Consider the following 18570-nt stretch of genomic DNA (forward strand, 5'->3'; position numbering starts at 1 on the left):
CTGAGGACGAAGTTCCAACGCTCAGTTTGCTGGAGTGGGATTCGGACCAGCGTTTCCAGTCATTAGCTGGTGGACCGTCTGTCCCAGGCTGCCCAGGAACCTCCAATGGCAGTAGTCTCAGCTCACACCCAAACCTCGTTTAGGGGATGTGGGATAAGTCTTATAAGAGGACAGAGGAGGCCCAGGGAGCAAGGAGTGTTGGTATTGTTTGAGGGCAAAATAGACTAGTAAAACCTCAGTCTAGTCGGCAATGACTGTATATCCAGGTGCTGATCGATTCCTGAACTCCTTCAACCCAGTGAGGAGGGACTGAAGTGGTAACCGGGCTGACAGCAGATCTAGGGTCAAGTCTTTCTAAATACGTGGCAGGTTGTGGGAGGGAGAGGCTTCCCTGGTGCTGTAAAGGTTAATTTGGAGGGTTTTTTTTTCCAGTGGGGATATGATTTTGGCTTTTGGGGCTCTTGTTGAGGTCACGACCTTGTGTTCAGACCACAACAGCACCTGAGTACAAGGTTGGCAGAAAACAGGCAATCATCCTGTCACTTCAGACTCTCTGAAGAGTGCACCCTTGGTGAAGTGCTGCTGTCTGGGTGGGTGGTAAAGGCCAGGAAAACCAATGACCTGTTTGGATTGGTGGCCAAGTGCTGCAATAAAATTACCATCAAAGCACTTTCTTTTTCTCTCTCTTTCTCTATCTCTCTCTCTCTCTCTCTCTCTCTCTCTCTCTCTCTCTCTCTCTCTGTGTGTCTCTCTCTCTCTCTCTCTGTGTGTCTCTCTCTGTCTCTCCCTCTCTTTCTGTCTCCCTCTCTGCCCCTCCCTCCCTGAACCCCTCTCTCTCTTTCTCTCTCTGACCTATCTTTCTCTCTCTCTATCTCTCTGTCTCTGTGTCTCCTTCTCTGCCCCTTCCTCCCTGAACCCCTCTCTCTCTGACCCCTTCTCTCGCTATCTGTCTGTCTCTCTCTGCTCCTCCCTCCCTGACCCCCTCTCTCTCTCCCTCTCCCTCCCCCTCTCCCTCCCCCTCTCCCTCCCCCTCTCCCTCCCCCTCTCCCTCCCCCTCTCCCTCCCCCTCTCCCCCTCTCCTCTCCCCCTCTCCTCTCCCCCTCTCCTCTCCCCCTCTCCTCTCCCCCTCTCCTCTCCCCCTCTCCTCTCCCCCTCCCCCTCTCCTCTCCCCCTCCCCCTCTCCTCTCCCCCTCCCCCTCTCCTCTCCCCCTCCCCCTCTCCTCTCCCCCTCCCCCTCTCCTCTCCCCCTCCCCCTCTCCTCTCCCCCTCTCCCCTCCTCTCTCTCCCTCTCCCCCTCTTCCCATCCCCTCTCTCTCCCTCTCACCCCTGTCCCCCTCTCTTTGTCTCTCTGTGTATGTGTGTGTGTGTGTGTGTGTCTGTCTGTGTGTGTGTGTCTCTCTCTCTCTCACACACAGACTCTCTCTCTATCCCCCCCTCTCTCTCTCTCTCTCTCTGTCTCTGCAGCTTGAGCTTTGCTGATCCCGACGCTGCTTGCTTGCCTTTCCTGGCTGGGGAAGCTGCTTTACAGGAAGTGTTGGAAATGGCATGGCAGCTTTGGACTGGAATGCGTGCTGTGTGCTAGCTTGATCTTAATGCTGAGGATTCGTACATTTACATCAGTGTCTTATGTGCACATAATACTGTAAAAGACAAATAAGACTTTATTTTAAAAATAATATTTATGCATATACTTGTGTGTATAAAACACAAAGTGTTCACAGTGTTTTGTTGTGTGCGTGTGTTAAATTTTTGCCATTTCACTATTTCTTAATGTATGTGATTGTTGGGAGTCATTTTGAGACTGTACTGTGTTTCTGTGGATTCACTGCGGTGCATAGGTCAGGGCGTCCACTACCCAACCGCAGGATCGGTCCACTTGTCCGTCCTGGGGCTACTTCCGCCCGAGTCCCTGGCAACTTGGCTGATGTGTGAAGCCCTACTCCCCCGCCCCCACAATCTGCCTCTGGAAGTCCAAACCGGCCCCCCACTTCCACGCTGGTGGGTGACCACCCTCTCCTCCCTCCTCCCACACTTTCTCTTCCCTGCTGTCTTCAGCCCCCAGATCAACACCCCTCCCTCCAACATTCCCCTGGACAACCTGGTCATTAGATCAACCCTCCCTCCTTCCCTCACTCCCTACCCCTGTACAATCTGGTCACTAGATCAACCTTCCCTCCTTCTCTCACTCCCTACCCTTGGACAACTCGATCACAAGGTCAACCCTCCCTCCCTTCCCCTGGACAGCCCGGTCACTAGATCAGCACCCCACTTTCCCTTCCTCCTGTTTCTTTGCCCCAGGGTGACATCTCTCAAAGCCCTAGAAAGGCAGGGCCCTGTGTTCTGTGCCTTTCCAGCTCCTGCTCCATCCCAAAGTCAGTGAGTAACACGTCTCAGACACAGGCCCCACCCTCGTCCTGATGTCACTGAACCCTCAGGTTGAGGTATGCAGGGTGAGTGTTGGTCTGAGGCAGCCCCTGTGACCCTCGCCTCCCCTCACTCACTACCCATATGACCACCCCGTCCCTCACGGCTGTCAGGCCGATCTTCCTGGGTGAGTATCGGGCTATTCCCAGCCACACCCTGAAGATCAGCTCCTAGCTGGAGCACAGGTTGATGACACTGAAGTCCTTCAGCCACAGCACAAAATTAGAAATGTTCCCTGCATGAATTATTCAGCTGAATTTAATAATTTTAAGATAATTATCCACAGAGAAATAAAATCAAAGTTCTTGTCATGTCTGTTTTAGTATCTAAGTTTGCAAACACACCTGTCTGCTCCTTTTCCTCGCCACAGAAGTTGATGTTTCAAGGGGATATGGATCCTCAGACCCCGGTTATTCTCCATAAGACTGGGCAACCAGGCCTCCGACTGTAGGAGTCTACACCTCCTCACCTGCACATTTCCCAGATTCCGATCTCCAGATTCCTCTTCCCAGCCATCAGAATTGAGTGTGGCATATCCTGGCACACCTCTGGGATTGATTCTGGCTTCTGGAAGTGGGACCTCTCAGCCCACAGGATGGTCTGTGGGCATTAGTGGCCACAGATTTGCCTTGTTGTCCTCCGCCCCCACAATTTGAACATAGAAATCTACAGCACATTACAGGCCCTTCGGCCCACAATGTTGTGCTGACCGTGTAACCTACTCTAGAAACTGCCCAGAATTACCCTATCAAATAGACCTCTATTTTTCTAAGCTCCATGCACCTCTCTAAGACCCTATTGTATCTGCTTCCACCACCATTGCTGGCTGTGCATTCCATACACCCACCACTCTCTGTGTGGAAAAACTTACCTCTGACATCCCCCTTGTACCTACTTCCAAGCAACTTAAAACTATGTTAGCCATTTCAGCCCTGGGAAAAAGCTTTTGACTATCCACTCGATTAATGTCCCTCATCATCTCATACACCTCTATCAGGTCGCCTTTCATCCTCCGTCACTCTAAGGAGAAAAGACCAAGTTCATTCAGCCTATTCTCATAAGGCACCCTCTCCAATCCAGGCAACATCCTTGTAAATCTCCTCTGAACCCTTTCTATAGTTATTTGAGCACCAGCTTTGAACTGGCAGTCACTCTGAGCATCGAACTTGAGGATGGGAAGTGGCTATTTCCACCACCCTCCCGCCCCCAAATGCGTTCCACCCTCCTAAGAGCCAGAAGCAGGCCTGTTAACTCCACACGAGGTGCGGGAGGGGATTTGATGGTTAACGTATCAGGCCGAGATACTTCACTTGGGTTCAGATGAAGGACTCGGCCTGAAACTTCGCCTGTCCATTTCCCTCCACAGATGCTGCTTGACCTGCTGAGTTCCTCCAGCACCTTGTGTGTTGCTCCATATTCCAGCATTTGCAGTCTTTTGCATCTCCTCCTCCCCATTTCCATAAAGACTATAAGATGGAGGAGAAGAACTAGGGCATTTGGCCCATCGAGTCTGCTCCTCCATTTCATCATAGCTAATCTATTTCCCGCTCAGCCCCAATCTCCTTTCTTCTCTCCATAACCTTTCACGTTCTGACTACTCAAGAGCCTGTCAACTGCTGCGTTAAATACACCCAGTGACTTGGCCTTTACAGCCGCCTGTGGCAACGAATTCCACAGAGTCCTCACTCTGTGGCTAAAGAAATTCCTCCTCCTCTTCTTTCTAAATGGATGTCCCTCTATAGTGAGGCTCTGCCCTCTGGGCCTAGACTCCCCCACCAGGAGACGCATCCTCTCCATATCCACTCAATGCAATGAGATTCCCCCCCCCCACCCCTGCCTTCATTCTTCTGAATACTTGTGAGTATCGTCCCAGAGCCACCATATTCCTTTCATTCCCAGAATTATTATTGTGAACCTCCTCTGAACTCTTTCCAATGTCAGTTCATCATTCCTTGGATGCAGGGCAGAAAACTTCTCACAGTACTCCATGTGAAGCCTCACTAGTGCTTTATAAAAGCCTCAACATTACACCTTTGTTTTTATATTCTAGTCCTCTTGATATGAATGCTAAGATTGCATTTGCCTTCCTCAACCTGCAAATTAACTTTTAGGGAATCCTGCACAAGGGCTCCCAAGTCCCATTGCACCTCAGATTTTCTCTCCATTAAGAAAAGAGTCAACCCTTTCATTTCTTCTACCAAGTGCATGACCATACATCTCCTGACACCATATTCCATCTGCTACTTTGCCTATTCAACTAATCTGTCCAAGTCCTTTTGTAGCCCCTCTGCTTCATAAACACTGCCTTCCCCTCCACCTATCTTCATATCATCTGCATCTTGGCCTCAAGGCCATCAATGCCATCATTCAAATCATTGACATATAAAAAGAATCGGTCCTAACACAGATCCCTGTAGAACACCAGTAGTCATTGGCTCCCTTTATTCCCACTCCTTGCCTCCTCCCAAGCAACCAGTGCTCTATCCAGGCTAGTATCTTCCCTGTAATACCATAGAGTCATAGAGGTACAGCACAGAAACAGGCCCTTTGGCCCATCTAGTCCATGCCAATACAATTTAAATTGCCTACTCCCATTGACTTGCACTGGGACAGTAGCCCTCCATACCCCCACCCATCCATGTACCTTTCCAAACTTCTCTTAAAGGTTGAAATTGAGCTCACGAGCACCACGTGTTGGCAGCTCATTCCACACTCTTATCACCCTCTGATGAAGAAGTTTTCCCACATGTTCCCCTTAAACTTTTGATCTTTTGCCCGTAACCCATGACCTTTGTTTGTTGTCCCACCCAACCTCAGTTGAAGAAACCTAGTTACATTTACCCTATCTATACCCCTCATAACTTTGTACACCTCCATCAAATCTCATCTCAATCTTCTATTTTCCAAGGAATAAAATCCGAACTGATTCAATCTTTCCTTGTAACTCAGGTCCTCCAGACCCGGCAACATCTTTGTAAATTTTCTCTGTACTCTTTCAACCTTATTTACATCTTTCTTGTAGGTAGATTTATGAAGGCCATTGTGCCAAAAGCATTGTTTATTACTCTATCTACATGTGACACCACTTCCAACAAATTATGTACCTGTTTTCCCGGATCTCTTTACTCTACCACACTCCTCAGCACCCTACTGTTCACTGTGTAGGACCTACCCTGGTTGGTCCTACCGAAGTGCAACACCTCGCACTTGTCTGCCCTGAATTCCATCTGCCATTTTTCAGCCCGTTTTTCCAACTGATGCAGATCCCTGTGCAAGCCATGATAGCCTTCCTCACTGTCAACTATATCACCCAGTCTTGGTGTCATCTGCAAATTTTCTGATCCAGTTAACCACATTATCATCCAGATCATTGATATAGAAAATAAGCAACAACAGACCTGGTAACTATCCCTGTGGCACTCCACTGGTCACAGGCCTCCAGTCAAAGTGGCAACCGTCTACTACCACTCTCTGGCTTCTCCCACAAAGCCAGTGCCTAATCCAATTTACTATCTCATCTTGAATGCCGTGCAACTGAAACTTCTCGACTAACCTCCCATGCAGGACCTTGTCAAAAGCTTTGCCAAAGTCCATGTAGACAGCATCCACTACCTTGTCTTCATCCATTTTCCTGGTAACTTCCTCGAAAAACTCTGTAAGATTGGTTAGGTTTAACCTATCATGCACGAAGCCAAGCTGACTATCCTTAATCAGTCCATGTCTACCAAATTCTTATTTATCTGGCCCCTTAGAATACCTTCCAATGACTTTCTCACAACTGATGTCAGACTTACTGGTTTATGTTTAGAGCCCTTTTTTTTTAAAAGCATTGGCTATTCTCCAATCTTCTGGTACGTCTCCTGTCACTAAGGATGATTTAAGTATCTCTGCTAGGGCCCCGACAATGTCTGCACTTGTCTCCTGTAGGATCCGAGGGAACGTCTTGTCAGGCCCTGGGGATTAATCCACCCTGATTTACCTCAGGATAGTAAACACCTCCTCCTCTATAATCTCTGCAGGGTCCATGATGCCACTTTACCTCACTTTTATAGCCTCTGAGTCCGTCTCTTGAGCAAATACAGACGCAAAAATTGACTTAATATCTTCCCCATCTGTTTTGGCTCCACAGATGAATTGCCATTCTGATCTTCCGGAGTACCAGTTATGTTCCTTGCAATCCTTTTGCTCTTAACATGCATGTAGAATCCCTTAGGATTCTCCTTCACCTTGTCTTCTAGAGCAACTTAATGACTTCTTTTAGCCCTCCTGATTTCTTTCTTGGGTGTTCTCTTGCATTTCTTAGAATCCATAAGCACCTTGTTTGTTCCTACCTGCTTATAACTGCTATGCACCTCTCTTGAAAACCAACATTCCCTAAACTTGTTATCTTTACCTTTTATTCTGACAGTCACATACAAGCTTTGTACTCTCAAAATTCCACTTTTGAGGACCTCCCATTTACCAAGTACACCTTTGCCAGAAAACAGCCTGTCCCAATCCACACTTGCCAGATCCTTTCTAATACCATCAAAATTGGACTTTCTCCAATTTAGAATCTCAACCTGCAGACCAGACCTATCTTTGCATATTTACTTTGAAACTAATGGCATTGTGATCACTAGGTGCAAAATGTTCCCTGACACGAACTTCTGTCTCATTCCCTAATAACAGATCAACATTGCATGCTCTGTTGTTGGAATTTCTATGTGCTGATGAAGGAAACTTTCCTGACCACATTTGACAAACTCTCTCCTATCTATTTCTTTGACAGTATGGGAGTCCCGGACAATATGTGAAAGTTAAAATCACCTCCTATAACAAACTTATGTTTTTTGCAACAATCTGCAATCACTTGACAAATTTGTTCCTGCACATTCCGAGGACTGTTGGGTGGTTTGTGATGTAGCCCCATTACTGTGCTCATACCTTTCTTATTTCTCAGTTTTTTAGTTTATGAAGACGCGCAGTCCTCTTTTATTGCCATTTAGTAATGCACCCATAATGCCTCACTAGTTGAGTTCTCCAATCTGTCCTGACAGAGCACTGCCGTGACATTTTCCCTGACCAGTAACACCAACCTTCCTTCTTTAATCCCTCAGGTTCTGTCACGTCTAAAACAACGGAACCCCAGAATATTGATCTGCCTGTCCTCCCCGTCCTGCAACCAAGTCTTACTAGTTATCACAAAGTCATAATTCCAGGTGTTGCTCCATGCCCTGAGCTCATCCACCTTTCCTATGATACTTCTTGCGTTGAAGTGTATGCAGTTCAAGACACTAGTCGCTCCATGTCTCAACCTTTTGATTCCTGACTTTGTCTGAGGTCTTACCAATATCAGCCTCCACAACCTCTCCACTAACTGTTCTGGCACTCTGGTTCATCCCCCCCCCGCCAACCCACAACTCTAGTTTAAATCCCGCCGTGCAGCATTAGTAAACATTCCCGCAAGGATATTAGTTCCCTTCCAGCTCAGGTGCAAATTGTCCCTTCTGTACAGGTCCCACCTTCCTGGAAGAGAGCCCAATGATCCAGAAATCTTATGCCCTCCCCACAGCAACTCCTTAGCCACGTATTAAACTGTATAACCTTCCTCATTCTGACCTCACTAGCATGTGGCACAGGTAACAATCCTGAGATCACAACCGTGAAGGTCCTGCCCTTAACTTAGCATCTAACTCCCTGATATCCCTATGCAGAGTCTTGACACTTGTCCTACCCATGTCCTAGGCTCTTATCTTGTTAAGCAGCCTCATGTGTGGCATCTTGTCAAAGGCCTTCTGAAAATCCAAGTACACGACATCCACTGATTCCCTGTCTATTCTGCTTGTTGTTTCTTCAAAGTATTCCAACAGATTTGTCGGGCAAGATTTTCCCTTAAGGAAACCATGCTGACTACAGCCTATTTTATCATGTGCTATCAAATGCTCTGAAACAATCGACTCCCAACATCTTCCCAACCACTGAGGTCAGAATATCTGGCCAAAAATTTCCTTTCTTTTGCCTCTCTCCCTTCTTGAATAGTAGAGTAACTTTTGCAATTTTCCTGTCCTCCAGAACCATTCCAGAATGTAGTGATTCTTGAAAGATCATTACTAATGCCTCCACAATCTCTTCAGCCACCTCCTTCAGAATCCTGGAATATAGACCATCTGGTCCAGATTACCTATCTACCTTTCAGACCTTTCGGTTTCCCAAGCATCTTCTCCCTCATGATAGCAACTTCTGGCATACTGTTGGTGTCTTCCACAGTGAAGACTGTTGCAAAAAACTTACTCAGTTCGTCCACCATTTCCTCTCAAGCATCATTTTCCAGTGGTCTGATATTTACTCTCGCCTTTCTTTTACTCTTTAGATACCTAAAGAAACTTTTGATAACTTCTTTAATGTTATTGGTTAGCCTAACTTTGTATTCCATTTTTTTTCCCTTTATGGTTTTTTTAGTTGCCTTCCATTGTTTTTTAAAAGCTTCCCCATCCTTTAACTTCCCATTATTTTTTGCTGTATTATATGCCCTCTCTTTGGCTATTTTTGTTGGCTTTGTCTTCCCTTGTCAGCCACGGTTATGTCACCCTGCCTTTAGAATACTACTGCTTTGGGAAGTACTGTATCTATCCTACGACTTCCAAATTGCTCCCAGAAATTCCAGCCGTTGCTGCTCTGCCATCATCCCTGCAAGTGTCCCCTTCTAATCAACTTTGGCCAGCCCCTCTCTCATGCCTCTGTAATTCCCTTTACTCCTGACTTTACCTTCTCCTGCTCAAATTGCAATGTGAATTCTGTTACATTATGATCACTTCCCCTAAGGGTTCTTTTACCTTAAACTCTCAAGTTAATTCTGATTCATTACACAACACCTAATCCAGAATATCTGATCTCCTCATAGGTTCAAGCATGAGTTGCTCTAAAAAGCCATCTCATAGGCATTCTACAAAATTTCTCTCTTGTGATCCAAAATCAGCACCAACCTGATTTTTCTGAGTTTACCTGCATATTGAAATCCCCCATGACCATCGTAACATTGTCCTTTTGACATGCGTTTTCTGTCTCCTGTTGTAATGTTTAGTCCAGATTCTTGCTACTGTTCGGTGGCCTGTATATAACTTCCATCAGGGTCTTTGTACCCTTGCAGTTTCTTAGCCCTACCCACAGGACTCCACACCTTCCTATGCTATCACCTCTTTCTAAGGATTTGAGTTCATTTTTCACCAGTAGGGCCATCCCACACCCCTCTGCCCACCTGCCTGTCCTTTTGGTACAATGTGTACCCTTGGATGTTAAACTCCTGGCTATAATCTTCCCTCAGCCACGCCTCAGTGATGTTCACAATGTCATAGTTGCCAATCTCTAACTGCACTACATGATCATCTACCTTCTTCCATATACTGTGTGCATTCAAAGATAACACCTTCAGTCCTGTATTCGTCACCCATTTCAATTTTATTCTCCCCTTTTACACTGCAACTCATCCCACTAGCTGCTATTTTGCCCTGTCATTTCCTTTTGAAATGCCCAACAGGTCAAGCCACACCTGCTGGAAGGGAAACTAGGGTTCTGCTGAGTATCCCCAGTATGTTCTGTTTTTATTTTAGATTGCCAGCATCGGCTGTTTTTTTTTTCCAATTCCCTTCACCAACACGTCCATATCGAATGTGAAGTTCGTAGCTGACCTGTGGTCAGCTGTTTGAGGACAGTGCACAAAGGCCTGTGCCCCCACATCCCGGTCTCTCCCATCACTTTCCTAGCTGCCATCAGGTCCTGCTGTCTACCGAGGAGACGGCAGTCCCCCACCTGTGTTCTAACTGTGTGGGAAATCAATTCTCACTGAGTAAAATGGCTTTTCTGAAGTTTGTTGCTCGCGGGACTGCTTCAGCTTTGTGAATTCCGCTGTGTAACTATGGTGATTTTCCTTCCACCAACACCCCCGCCCCAAAGCCTGAAAACTTGCTGCTTGCCAGTAAGTGCAAGGGTGCGGCAGTGAAGCTGGCTGACTTCGGACTGGCCATCGAAGTTCAAGGAGAGCAGCAGGCCTGGTTTGGTAAGTCCCTGTCTCTGGTCCCAGGGCGCTCTGTGATGTAACCCCTAACACCTCTCTCACACACAGCAACAGATAACAGATCGCCTACACAAGGACATCGCACCCCAAATCCCCAATCCCTCCCTCCGTCCTCTGTTGTAAGAGGATGTTGACTCGGAACTTGGCCAGAGAGTGTGCACAAACCCAAGCACAGTTGCAGGCTGCAGCTCGGCTGTATGGTGGGTGTGACCTTGAACTTGGAGCCTGGTCACTGCACGCTGCGCTGTTTCCCGTTCACTCTGATATCGCATTGCTGCCCTGGAACTTATGAAGGAGGTGACCTGCAGTTTTGCGAGAGAGACTGCAAACACCGTTTGCCTCTGCGTTAAGTGCATTGGTTCAGAATGTGGCTTCTGCTGCCCACAGGCACTTGCCTCTAGTTTGGGATTCCTACACAGAAATGTGTCCGCAAGTGAGGGTTTGACAGAAGTCCCAGGGAGAGCAGTTTCTGTGGTGGACTCTGGTATGATTATGTTCTACCACCTGAGTAGCGGAGCTGGTAAGTTTGCACACACCAGAGAAAGGCCAAAGACCTGACGGCGTTTTTCCAACCACTTGCAGGTTTTGCAGGGACACCTGGATACCTCTCTCCTGAGGTACTTCGAAAAGAAGCCTACGGGAAGCCAGTGGATATCTGGGCATGTGGTGAGTAATGAAGCAAGATTCAAGACTGTTTAATGTTTAATTTCCTGTACGCAGTGTAATGGAGAGCGAGATCATTGTTACTCCAGATCTGATGCAGCACACACTAAACAGAGAGCACGATCATAGAAAAACACACAATATAAATGCCTAGGTTAGCTTATGTACACAGTAAAGTGAGGGTTGGCACAGGAGTGTCTGTACATAAGGTGACTGACAGGAAATAATAAAGTAGTTGGGGATGTAGAGGAGCAGATTAATGGGTGAAGGTGTTGATCAGCCCTGCTGCTTGAGGACAGTAACTGTTTTTGAGTCTGGTGGTCCTGGCGTGGATGCTACGTAGCCTCCTTCCGGATGGGAGTGGGACAAACAGTCCATGAACAGTGCAGGTGGCATCCTTCACCAAGACGATGCGAAAGTCTCTGGATGGTTGCTATACACGAATGCTCCGGATGGCTCTTGATGTGAGTTGGCAACAGCACATGATGAACGTCGAGCTCTGTAACAACCTACCGATGCTCTCCACTAAAATCGAGGCGAGAAGACTGCAACTAGCGGGGCACTGCCTACGCCACCCCAAACTACCTGCCAGCCTAGTCATCATATGGGAGCCCAAGCATGGGAGGATGAACCCTGGGTGCCCTCCCAAGACTATGGTCAACACGCTCCTAGAAGACAGCAGTGCGGCTAATGTAGATGAACTGAACACACTGATGAGGGAGAGGGAGAAGTGGAGAGTCCGTCATCGTGCCCGACGCCGGCCCCCTAGGCCTGAGTCGACATAGTAGTAGTAGTAGTTCATGATGTTGCTGGTACCTTTCTGTATATACGTCCTTGATGGCGGGTAGGCTGGCGCTGGTGATACGTTGAACCGTTTTGACTACCTGTTGCTATCTCTGTCAACTGGAGACAGACATTAGAGGAAAGAGTTTTTTTTTCCCAAGTGTCTGTGAACATTTGGGATTGTGGGAATTGGAACAAGATGTTAACTGAGTGAGATGCATGACCAGGTCTCCTTCGGATATGGTTGACAAACTCCACCGGGTTGTGCTGAGAGCCAGTCAGCAGTCGAACAGAATACAGCTTGTCTTCTGCTAAATGGATATTGGAGGGCAGCACCGACTCCAGCATTGAGGCCCCACCACACCGCTTCTGGCGCTCTGGCGGAGCGCACCTCTCTCTGACGCCTCCCTCCTGAGTGGCTGCACCGTGGCTTGGGGCCTAGTCCTTACTGCAACTGAAGCTATACGCGTAGGATAGAGAGCGTGCTTGGTGGCTGCTTGCTGAAATTGAGTGTCTTGGTCAAGACAGGGGGCTCAAAGTAGCATTGAGAACAAAAACAGCAAACACATATTGGAGGGTATTTTCAGGTGTCATTTCCCAGGCAACAGGCCTGCCTGTAGCGAGGGGTGTAAGTATGCCGGGTATTGGGCTACTCTGAGCTTTCAGCAGCTGGCAATGCCACAGAGAGTTGCAGGTGAATGGAACTTACGGCTCAGTGTGTTTCAAACTGGTGCTCATGAGTGGTCAGACAGACAAGGGATCCAAATGGCGTGGAGTTCAGTCACTGGCACCTCTGATGTCCTGCACGCTCTGGGGTTGGAGAGATGCTGTGGATGCACTTCCCACCTGGCCCCTCAGCTTCACACAGCTGATTGTTGTAAGAGCCAGACTGCACTGTTGGTCCAGTGGGAAGGATGACTGATTCACTGACTTCATCAGCGAAAGGCGAGAGCGGACGATGGGGGCAGGGGGTGGGGGGGCTGTGAAAGGCTCCAATTGTAGTAAGGACTGGGCCTCAAGCCACAGTGACGTCTGCTTGCAGCCACTGAAGAGAGGTGCGCTACACCTTAGTGCTGGAGATGCTGTGGCAAGGTATCCACAGTGGAGTCGGTGCTGCCGCCAGTGGTCGCTCGGCAGAAGACAAGCTGTATTGTGTTTGACTGCAGACTGATGCAACACTCATGGACTCAGGGACTTGGACTGTGTGACTGTTTTACTGCTACCTTCTGTGTGTTTTGTGCTGTCTATGGCTGTTGGTACTGTGTTTTGCACCTTGGACCTGGAGTACCGCTCTTCTGTTTGGCTGCATCCATGGGTATTCACGTGTGATGTAATGCAATTACACGTGAACATATTTCAGCTTTACAAAACGCTGGTTAAATTGCAGTCAGAGTTGTGTGTGCAACTCTAAACAGCACACGATAGGAAGGGCATGATTACATTGGAGAGAATGCAGAGGAGATTCACCAAGACATTGCCTGGATTGGAGTTATGGGCAATCATTGGATATATTGGGCTGTGGAGTGAAGGAGACTAACGGAGGCATATAACAGTCTAAGAGACGTAAATAGGATGGATAGTCAGAATTATTTTCATATAGTAGGGGGACAAAAAGCAAGAGGCCAGAAGTTTAAGATCAGTGGAAGGAATTTTAAAAGGGATCTGAGGAGCAAGGTTCTTTTTATCACAGAGAATAGTTGGTAGCTAGAACACATTGTGAGAGGGGGTGGTAGAATCATGTTCAGTGTTTAGGAGGTGTTTAGATGAACTCTTTGATAGGCATGGAAAAATACAAACCTAATGCAGACAAATGGCAGGTGGGCAGAAATGTCAGCATGGGCATGATGGGCTGAAGGGCCTGTTTCTGCGCTGTAAGCTTTATGACTCTGATAGTGGAGGAGCCTGTTCAGCCCATCAAGTTGTACTAGCTCCTACAACAATCTCGTTAGTCCCGTTTTCCCCTATTCATCCCTGCACGCTGATCAACTCTCCCAGCTCTCCAGCTAGGGGTAGTTTCCTTTGACCAATCACCCGGTCAGCCTCACACCTTTGGGACGGGGGAGGAAGCTGAAGCAGGCGGCCGCAGGGAGAAATGTGCTGACTCCGCAAAAGAGACAAGCTCTTGTGCGGCACCCGAGACTTGGCAAGAGTCCGTGTGGCACAAGCTCTCGGTGGCGTGGTGGCGTAACGGTTCGCAGTGCCACTGATCACCGATTGGGGTTCATTTCCCACCACTGTCCATGAGGACCCTGCATGTTCTCCCTCTCACAGAGTGCGTTTCCTGCCGTGTTCCAAAGATGTATTAGTGGGTGAAGATCAGTGGGTTGCGGGCACGCTATGTTGGCACCAGAAACGAGCTGCCCCCCCCATCCTGGGACGGCATCGATGGTTGACGCAGACAAAGTATTTCACTGTATGCGTCAATGTTTCAATGTACATGTGACAAATAAAGCTTTTCTTTTTAATGTCTTTAACTCTGGGTCAGTGGTCCAGAGCTGTATTTGTTTGGTGAGTGATACTATTGTTCCCTCGACAGGTCAGTGGGTTGTGGTGTTAATCTTTGGATGTATGGGTGTATTTGACTGAAATACCTTTATCTCCTCCTCCTTTCAGGAGTCATTCTCTACATCTTGCTCGTCGGCTACCCGCCCTTCTGGGACGAAGACCAGCACAAGCTCTACCAGCAGATCAAGGCTGGCGCTTACGATGTACGTACAAGGCGGCAACTCCACCCTATTCCCCCGTCACAAGAGGAACACCTTCCTGTTCCCTTTCTGCACAAGGCTACAGCCATGCCACACATATTTAAAGGGGAGGTCCCAGTGTTGCCCCAGCCTTTAGCTGTCTGCCAGACTCCGGGTGAAAGCATCCATCACCGGCCCAGTTTGTAATCTTCCACACCACCACCCAGTGACAGAGCACCATCCTGTTTTGATTTTTCCCTGTAGTCAAAATCGAGTGTACTGTCCTAATCACAAGTACGTGCACGCAGAGGTGCAGGAAAAAACGCAGATGCGTGGCATCACATAGGCAGCATTCAGAGGAAAAATATAAATTAGCACAAGTTTGCAGAAAGAAGAAAAATAAATTCCATTCGTTGTGGGCATGGTTGAGGAGATTTAAACGTTTTAGTGAAAGTAGGTTCAGCAGCAAAGTACGTTTTAAAGTTTTTAATTTAGCGATAACAGCGCAGAGTAGGGCCTCGGGCCTTTAAAGCCACGCTGCCCCAGCAACCCCATGACAAACCCAATTAACCCTAACCTAATCACGGCACAATTTACAAAGATGTGTTAATCCACCCGGGGCACCTTTGGGCTGTGGGGGGAAACTAGAGGACCCAAAGAAAACCCACGCATTCCATGGGGACGATGTATAGTCTCCTTACAGAACGGTGCCGGAATTACACTCCGAACCCTGCAGCACCCTGACCCCTGATAGTCCCGTAAGCCAGCAGTCCCCAACCACCGGGCCGCAGAGCATGTGCTACTGGGCCACGAGGAAACAATATGAGTCAGCTGCACCCTTCCTCGTTCCCTGTCACGCGCTGTTGAACTTGAACATAGGGTTGCCAACTGTCCCGTATTCGTCGGGACATCCAATATATTGGGCTAAGTTGGTTTGACCCATTCCGGACCGCCCTGGTCCTGAATATCCCCCCGCTAAGGTAGGGCGTTCCTATGAAACCTTTCGTGCCAAAATGGCGTAAAGCGAAGAAGCAATTACCATGAATTTATATGGGAAAATTTTTGAGTGTTCCCAGATCCAATAAAAAACCTACCAAATCATACCAAATAACACACAAAACCAAAAATAAATAACACTAACATATAGTAAAAGCAGGAATGATATGATAAATACACAGCCTATATAAAGTAGAAATAACATACGTACAGTATAGACAGGAAGATGAAGGCAAAAGCGATTTGTGGGGGAAAAATCGGCACGTACACTCGGCACATATGCGCACGCAGGTGCCTGCGCAAGGCTTCATGATCATGGTAGTCTTTCCTGGGGTAAAGATCTGACTGCTACTTTTGTCCCTTATTTGGGAGCGAGCAAATGGCAACCCTAATTGTAAAAGACATGTTGAGGTGAGTTTCACCCTACTTGAACACCCTCCCCCCAGGGTTTTCCGCAAGAATATTGTCAATATTAAACTGGTCCACGGTGCAAAAAGGGTTGGGGACCCCTGCCGTAAGCCACTAGGATATCGTACAGTTGTATACGTAGCTCCCCCAGATCACCCCGGGGTGTCGAGGTGGAGTCAGTAGTGAGAGAGCAGATGATTTTAATGACAGCGCTGATTTCAACGCTGTCCAGTATCTGACCTGATACACAGATAAGTCAGCTAAAACGGGGTTTGAGCAAGTCAAACGGTCTCAGCCTTCCATAACACTGCCCATTGATATGTGACTCAGAAGTTATAGGACTAAGCCAGCAGCCCACATCCTACTGCAGAGGCAGGTTTGTCATCACTATCTTATAAGACGTCAAAAATGAATTTTAAAGATCTATAAATGACAATAAAATAGTGCAAAAAGAGAGCAAAAAATAGAAATGAAAATAGTGAGATTGTGTACAAGGGTGCACTATCCATTTAAAAATCTGATGGCGGAGGGGAAGAAGCTGTTCCTGAAACATTGAGCACCACATACAAAAAGTGCTGGCCAGGCAGCATCTACAGAAAAGAGTACAGTCAACGTTTCAAGCCGAGACCCTGAATCAGTGGTCCCCAACCTCCGGGCCGCGAAGCATACAGGGGTGCAGCGGTAGCCGGAGCACACCCAGCACATCTTTAAGAAAAAAGCCGAAGTAAACAAGCTAATTAATTAGGTGCCGCCCAGAAGCCAGTCTTCATTAGAGGAACTGAGGTGGAGAGGGTCAATAACTTTAAATTCTTCAGCATTAAGGATCGACATTTCTCTCTCTGAAAAGTGTCAGAGGATCTGTCCTGGGAACAGCACATAACTGTCATTACAAAGAAAGCATGGCGGCGCCTATACTTTATTAGAAGTTTGTGTAGATTCAACATGTCACCTCGATCCTGACAGCCCTGTCTTTTCAGCCTGTCTGGCCTGTCTTTTCAGCCTGTCTGGGCTGGCGTTTAAATTGACCAAACAATGGAACAGCTAAAGTCTCCAGCGCCCTGGAAAGAGGAGTGAACATCGTGTAGAGCAAGTGAAATCGGCAATCGCCTCTGATCTGGGCCGACAGTTACATGCCGGGCAGCACCTAATTAATTAGCTTGTTTATTTCGGCTTTTTTCTTAAAGATGTGCTGGGCGCGCTCCGGCTACCATTGCACTCCTGCATGCTTCGCGGCCCAGTGGTTGGGGACCACTACCCTGAAACATTGAGTGTGTGTCTTCAGGCTTCTGTACCTCCTCCTTGTAGCAATGAGACGAGGGCATGGCCTGGGTGATGGGGTTCCCAGTGATGGACGCCACCTTTTGTGGCCACAGTCACAGCCACAGCCTGTGCATAAGCCAAGGACCTCCCAGTCTGCGGTTCAATTTAACTCCTGTCTGCTTTATCAACCAGGTCCAGGCAAGAGCGTGGGCATAAAGTTGAAGTCCAAGTTTATAGTCAGATGCAGAAAGACGCGTTTGCACAGGTTCAATAAAAAACTAACCTGCAGCAACATAACTTGTAGCAACATGTAAGCAGTACCCAGAAGAAAAAAAAATTAAGCATAAATGATACACAAAAACAAAGACATTGGAGCTGAGGGGGAAGGCGCCCAGGTTGAGCCCCAGCAATGGTACTCTGTTGCTGGTGGTTGTCGGGAAGACTGCAGCCCACCTTGCTGTCTGGCTTGTACCTACGGTTAGTCAGGATGCCGGTGGAACCCAGGTAGCCCTGGAGTTCCTGCTGACCGTTGGCAGTGCCTGGTGATTTGGTGTGTCCGAGCATGGCATAGGACATTCCCTGCATCCACCAGCGACCGCTCAGCATAACAGACAGTGGTCACTGGACGTAGCAGGAAGGCCCTTCACTGGCTTGGTGCTGTCGTTGACCATACACCAGATTCGCTTCCTGTGTCAATCCACTTGTTAGAGCAGCCCTTTAAAACGTGCAACATAGAAGAGTACAGCACAGAAACAGGCAATTCTGCCCCACAGCGTTGAGCCGAGCCAGCTAAAAAGCAAACCGAAAGCACCCAAACACTATTCCCTCCTACCTACACCAGCCATATCCAGCATCCTCCTTATCTGTGTGCTTATCCAAGCGACTCTTGAAAGCCTCTAATGTATCTGCCTCCACCATCATGCCAGCAGCACAATCCATACATCCATTACTCTGAACAAACAAAAACTTACCCCTCACATCCCCCTCCACTCACCTTCAGTGCATGTTTACAACCCATTTATTTCTAAATGAAAGTAAAGTCATATCTCAGGCACTTGGGCTGACTGTGGGCTGAATGATTCAGCCCCTGATCTAACTCTGGAAGACTTCCATGCACATTTCTTGTGACCTCGCTGCCTTTTTCTCTGTTCCCCTCCTTCAGTTTCCTTCCCCTGAGTGGGACACAGTCACTCCAGAGGCCAAGAATCTCATCAACCAGATGCTGACGATAAACCCTGCCAAGCGGATCACCGCCACTGAAGCCCTGAAGCATCCATGGGTCTGCGTAAGTTTTCTCCT

At 47.9% G+C, this 18570-nt stretch overlaps 1 protein-coding gene across 19 annotated transcripts in view; it reads left to right on the forward strand.

Moving 5' to 3' along the window:
• LOC140201770 (calcium/calmodulin-dependent protein kinase type II subunit beta) overlaps positions 1–18570 on the forward strand; it is a 136157-nt gene that overhangs the window by 19465 nt on the left and 98122 nt on the right. For all 19 annotated transcript variants that reach the window (XM_072266401.1, XM_072266403.1, XM_072266410.1 and 16 more), the window contains exons 3-6: positions 10357–10459; positions 11060–11143; positions 14537–14631; positions 18434–18556. In XM_072266401.1, the coding sequence (XP_072122502.1) occupies positions 10357–10459; positions 11060–11143; positions 14537–14631; positions 18434–18556 (405 nt within the window). The remainder of the gene's footprint in view (positions 1–10356; positions 10460–11059; positions 11144–14536; positions 14632–18433; positions 18557–18570) is intronic.

Source organism: Mobula birostris, chromosome 8 (assembly GCF_030028105.1).
Source record: "Mobula birostris isolate sMobBir1 chromosome 8, sMobBir1.hap1, whole genome shotgun sequence".
Lineage (NCBI taxonomy): Eukaryota > Metazoa > Chordata > Chondrichthyes > Myliobatiformes > Myliobatidae > Mobula > Mobula birostris.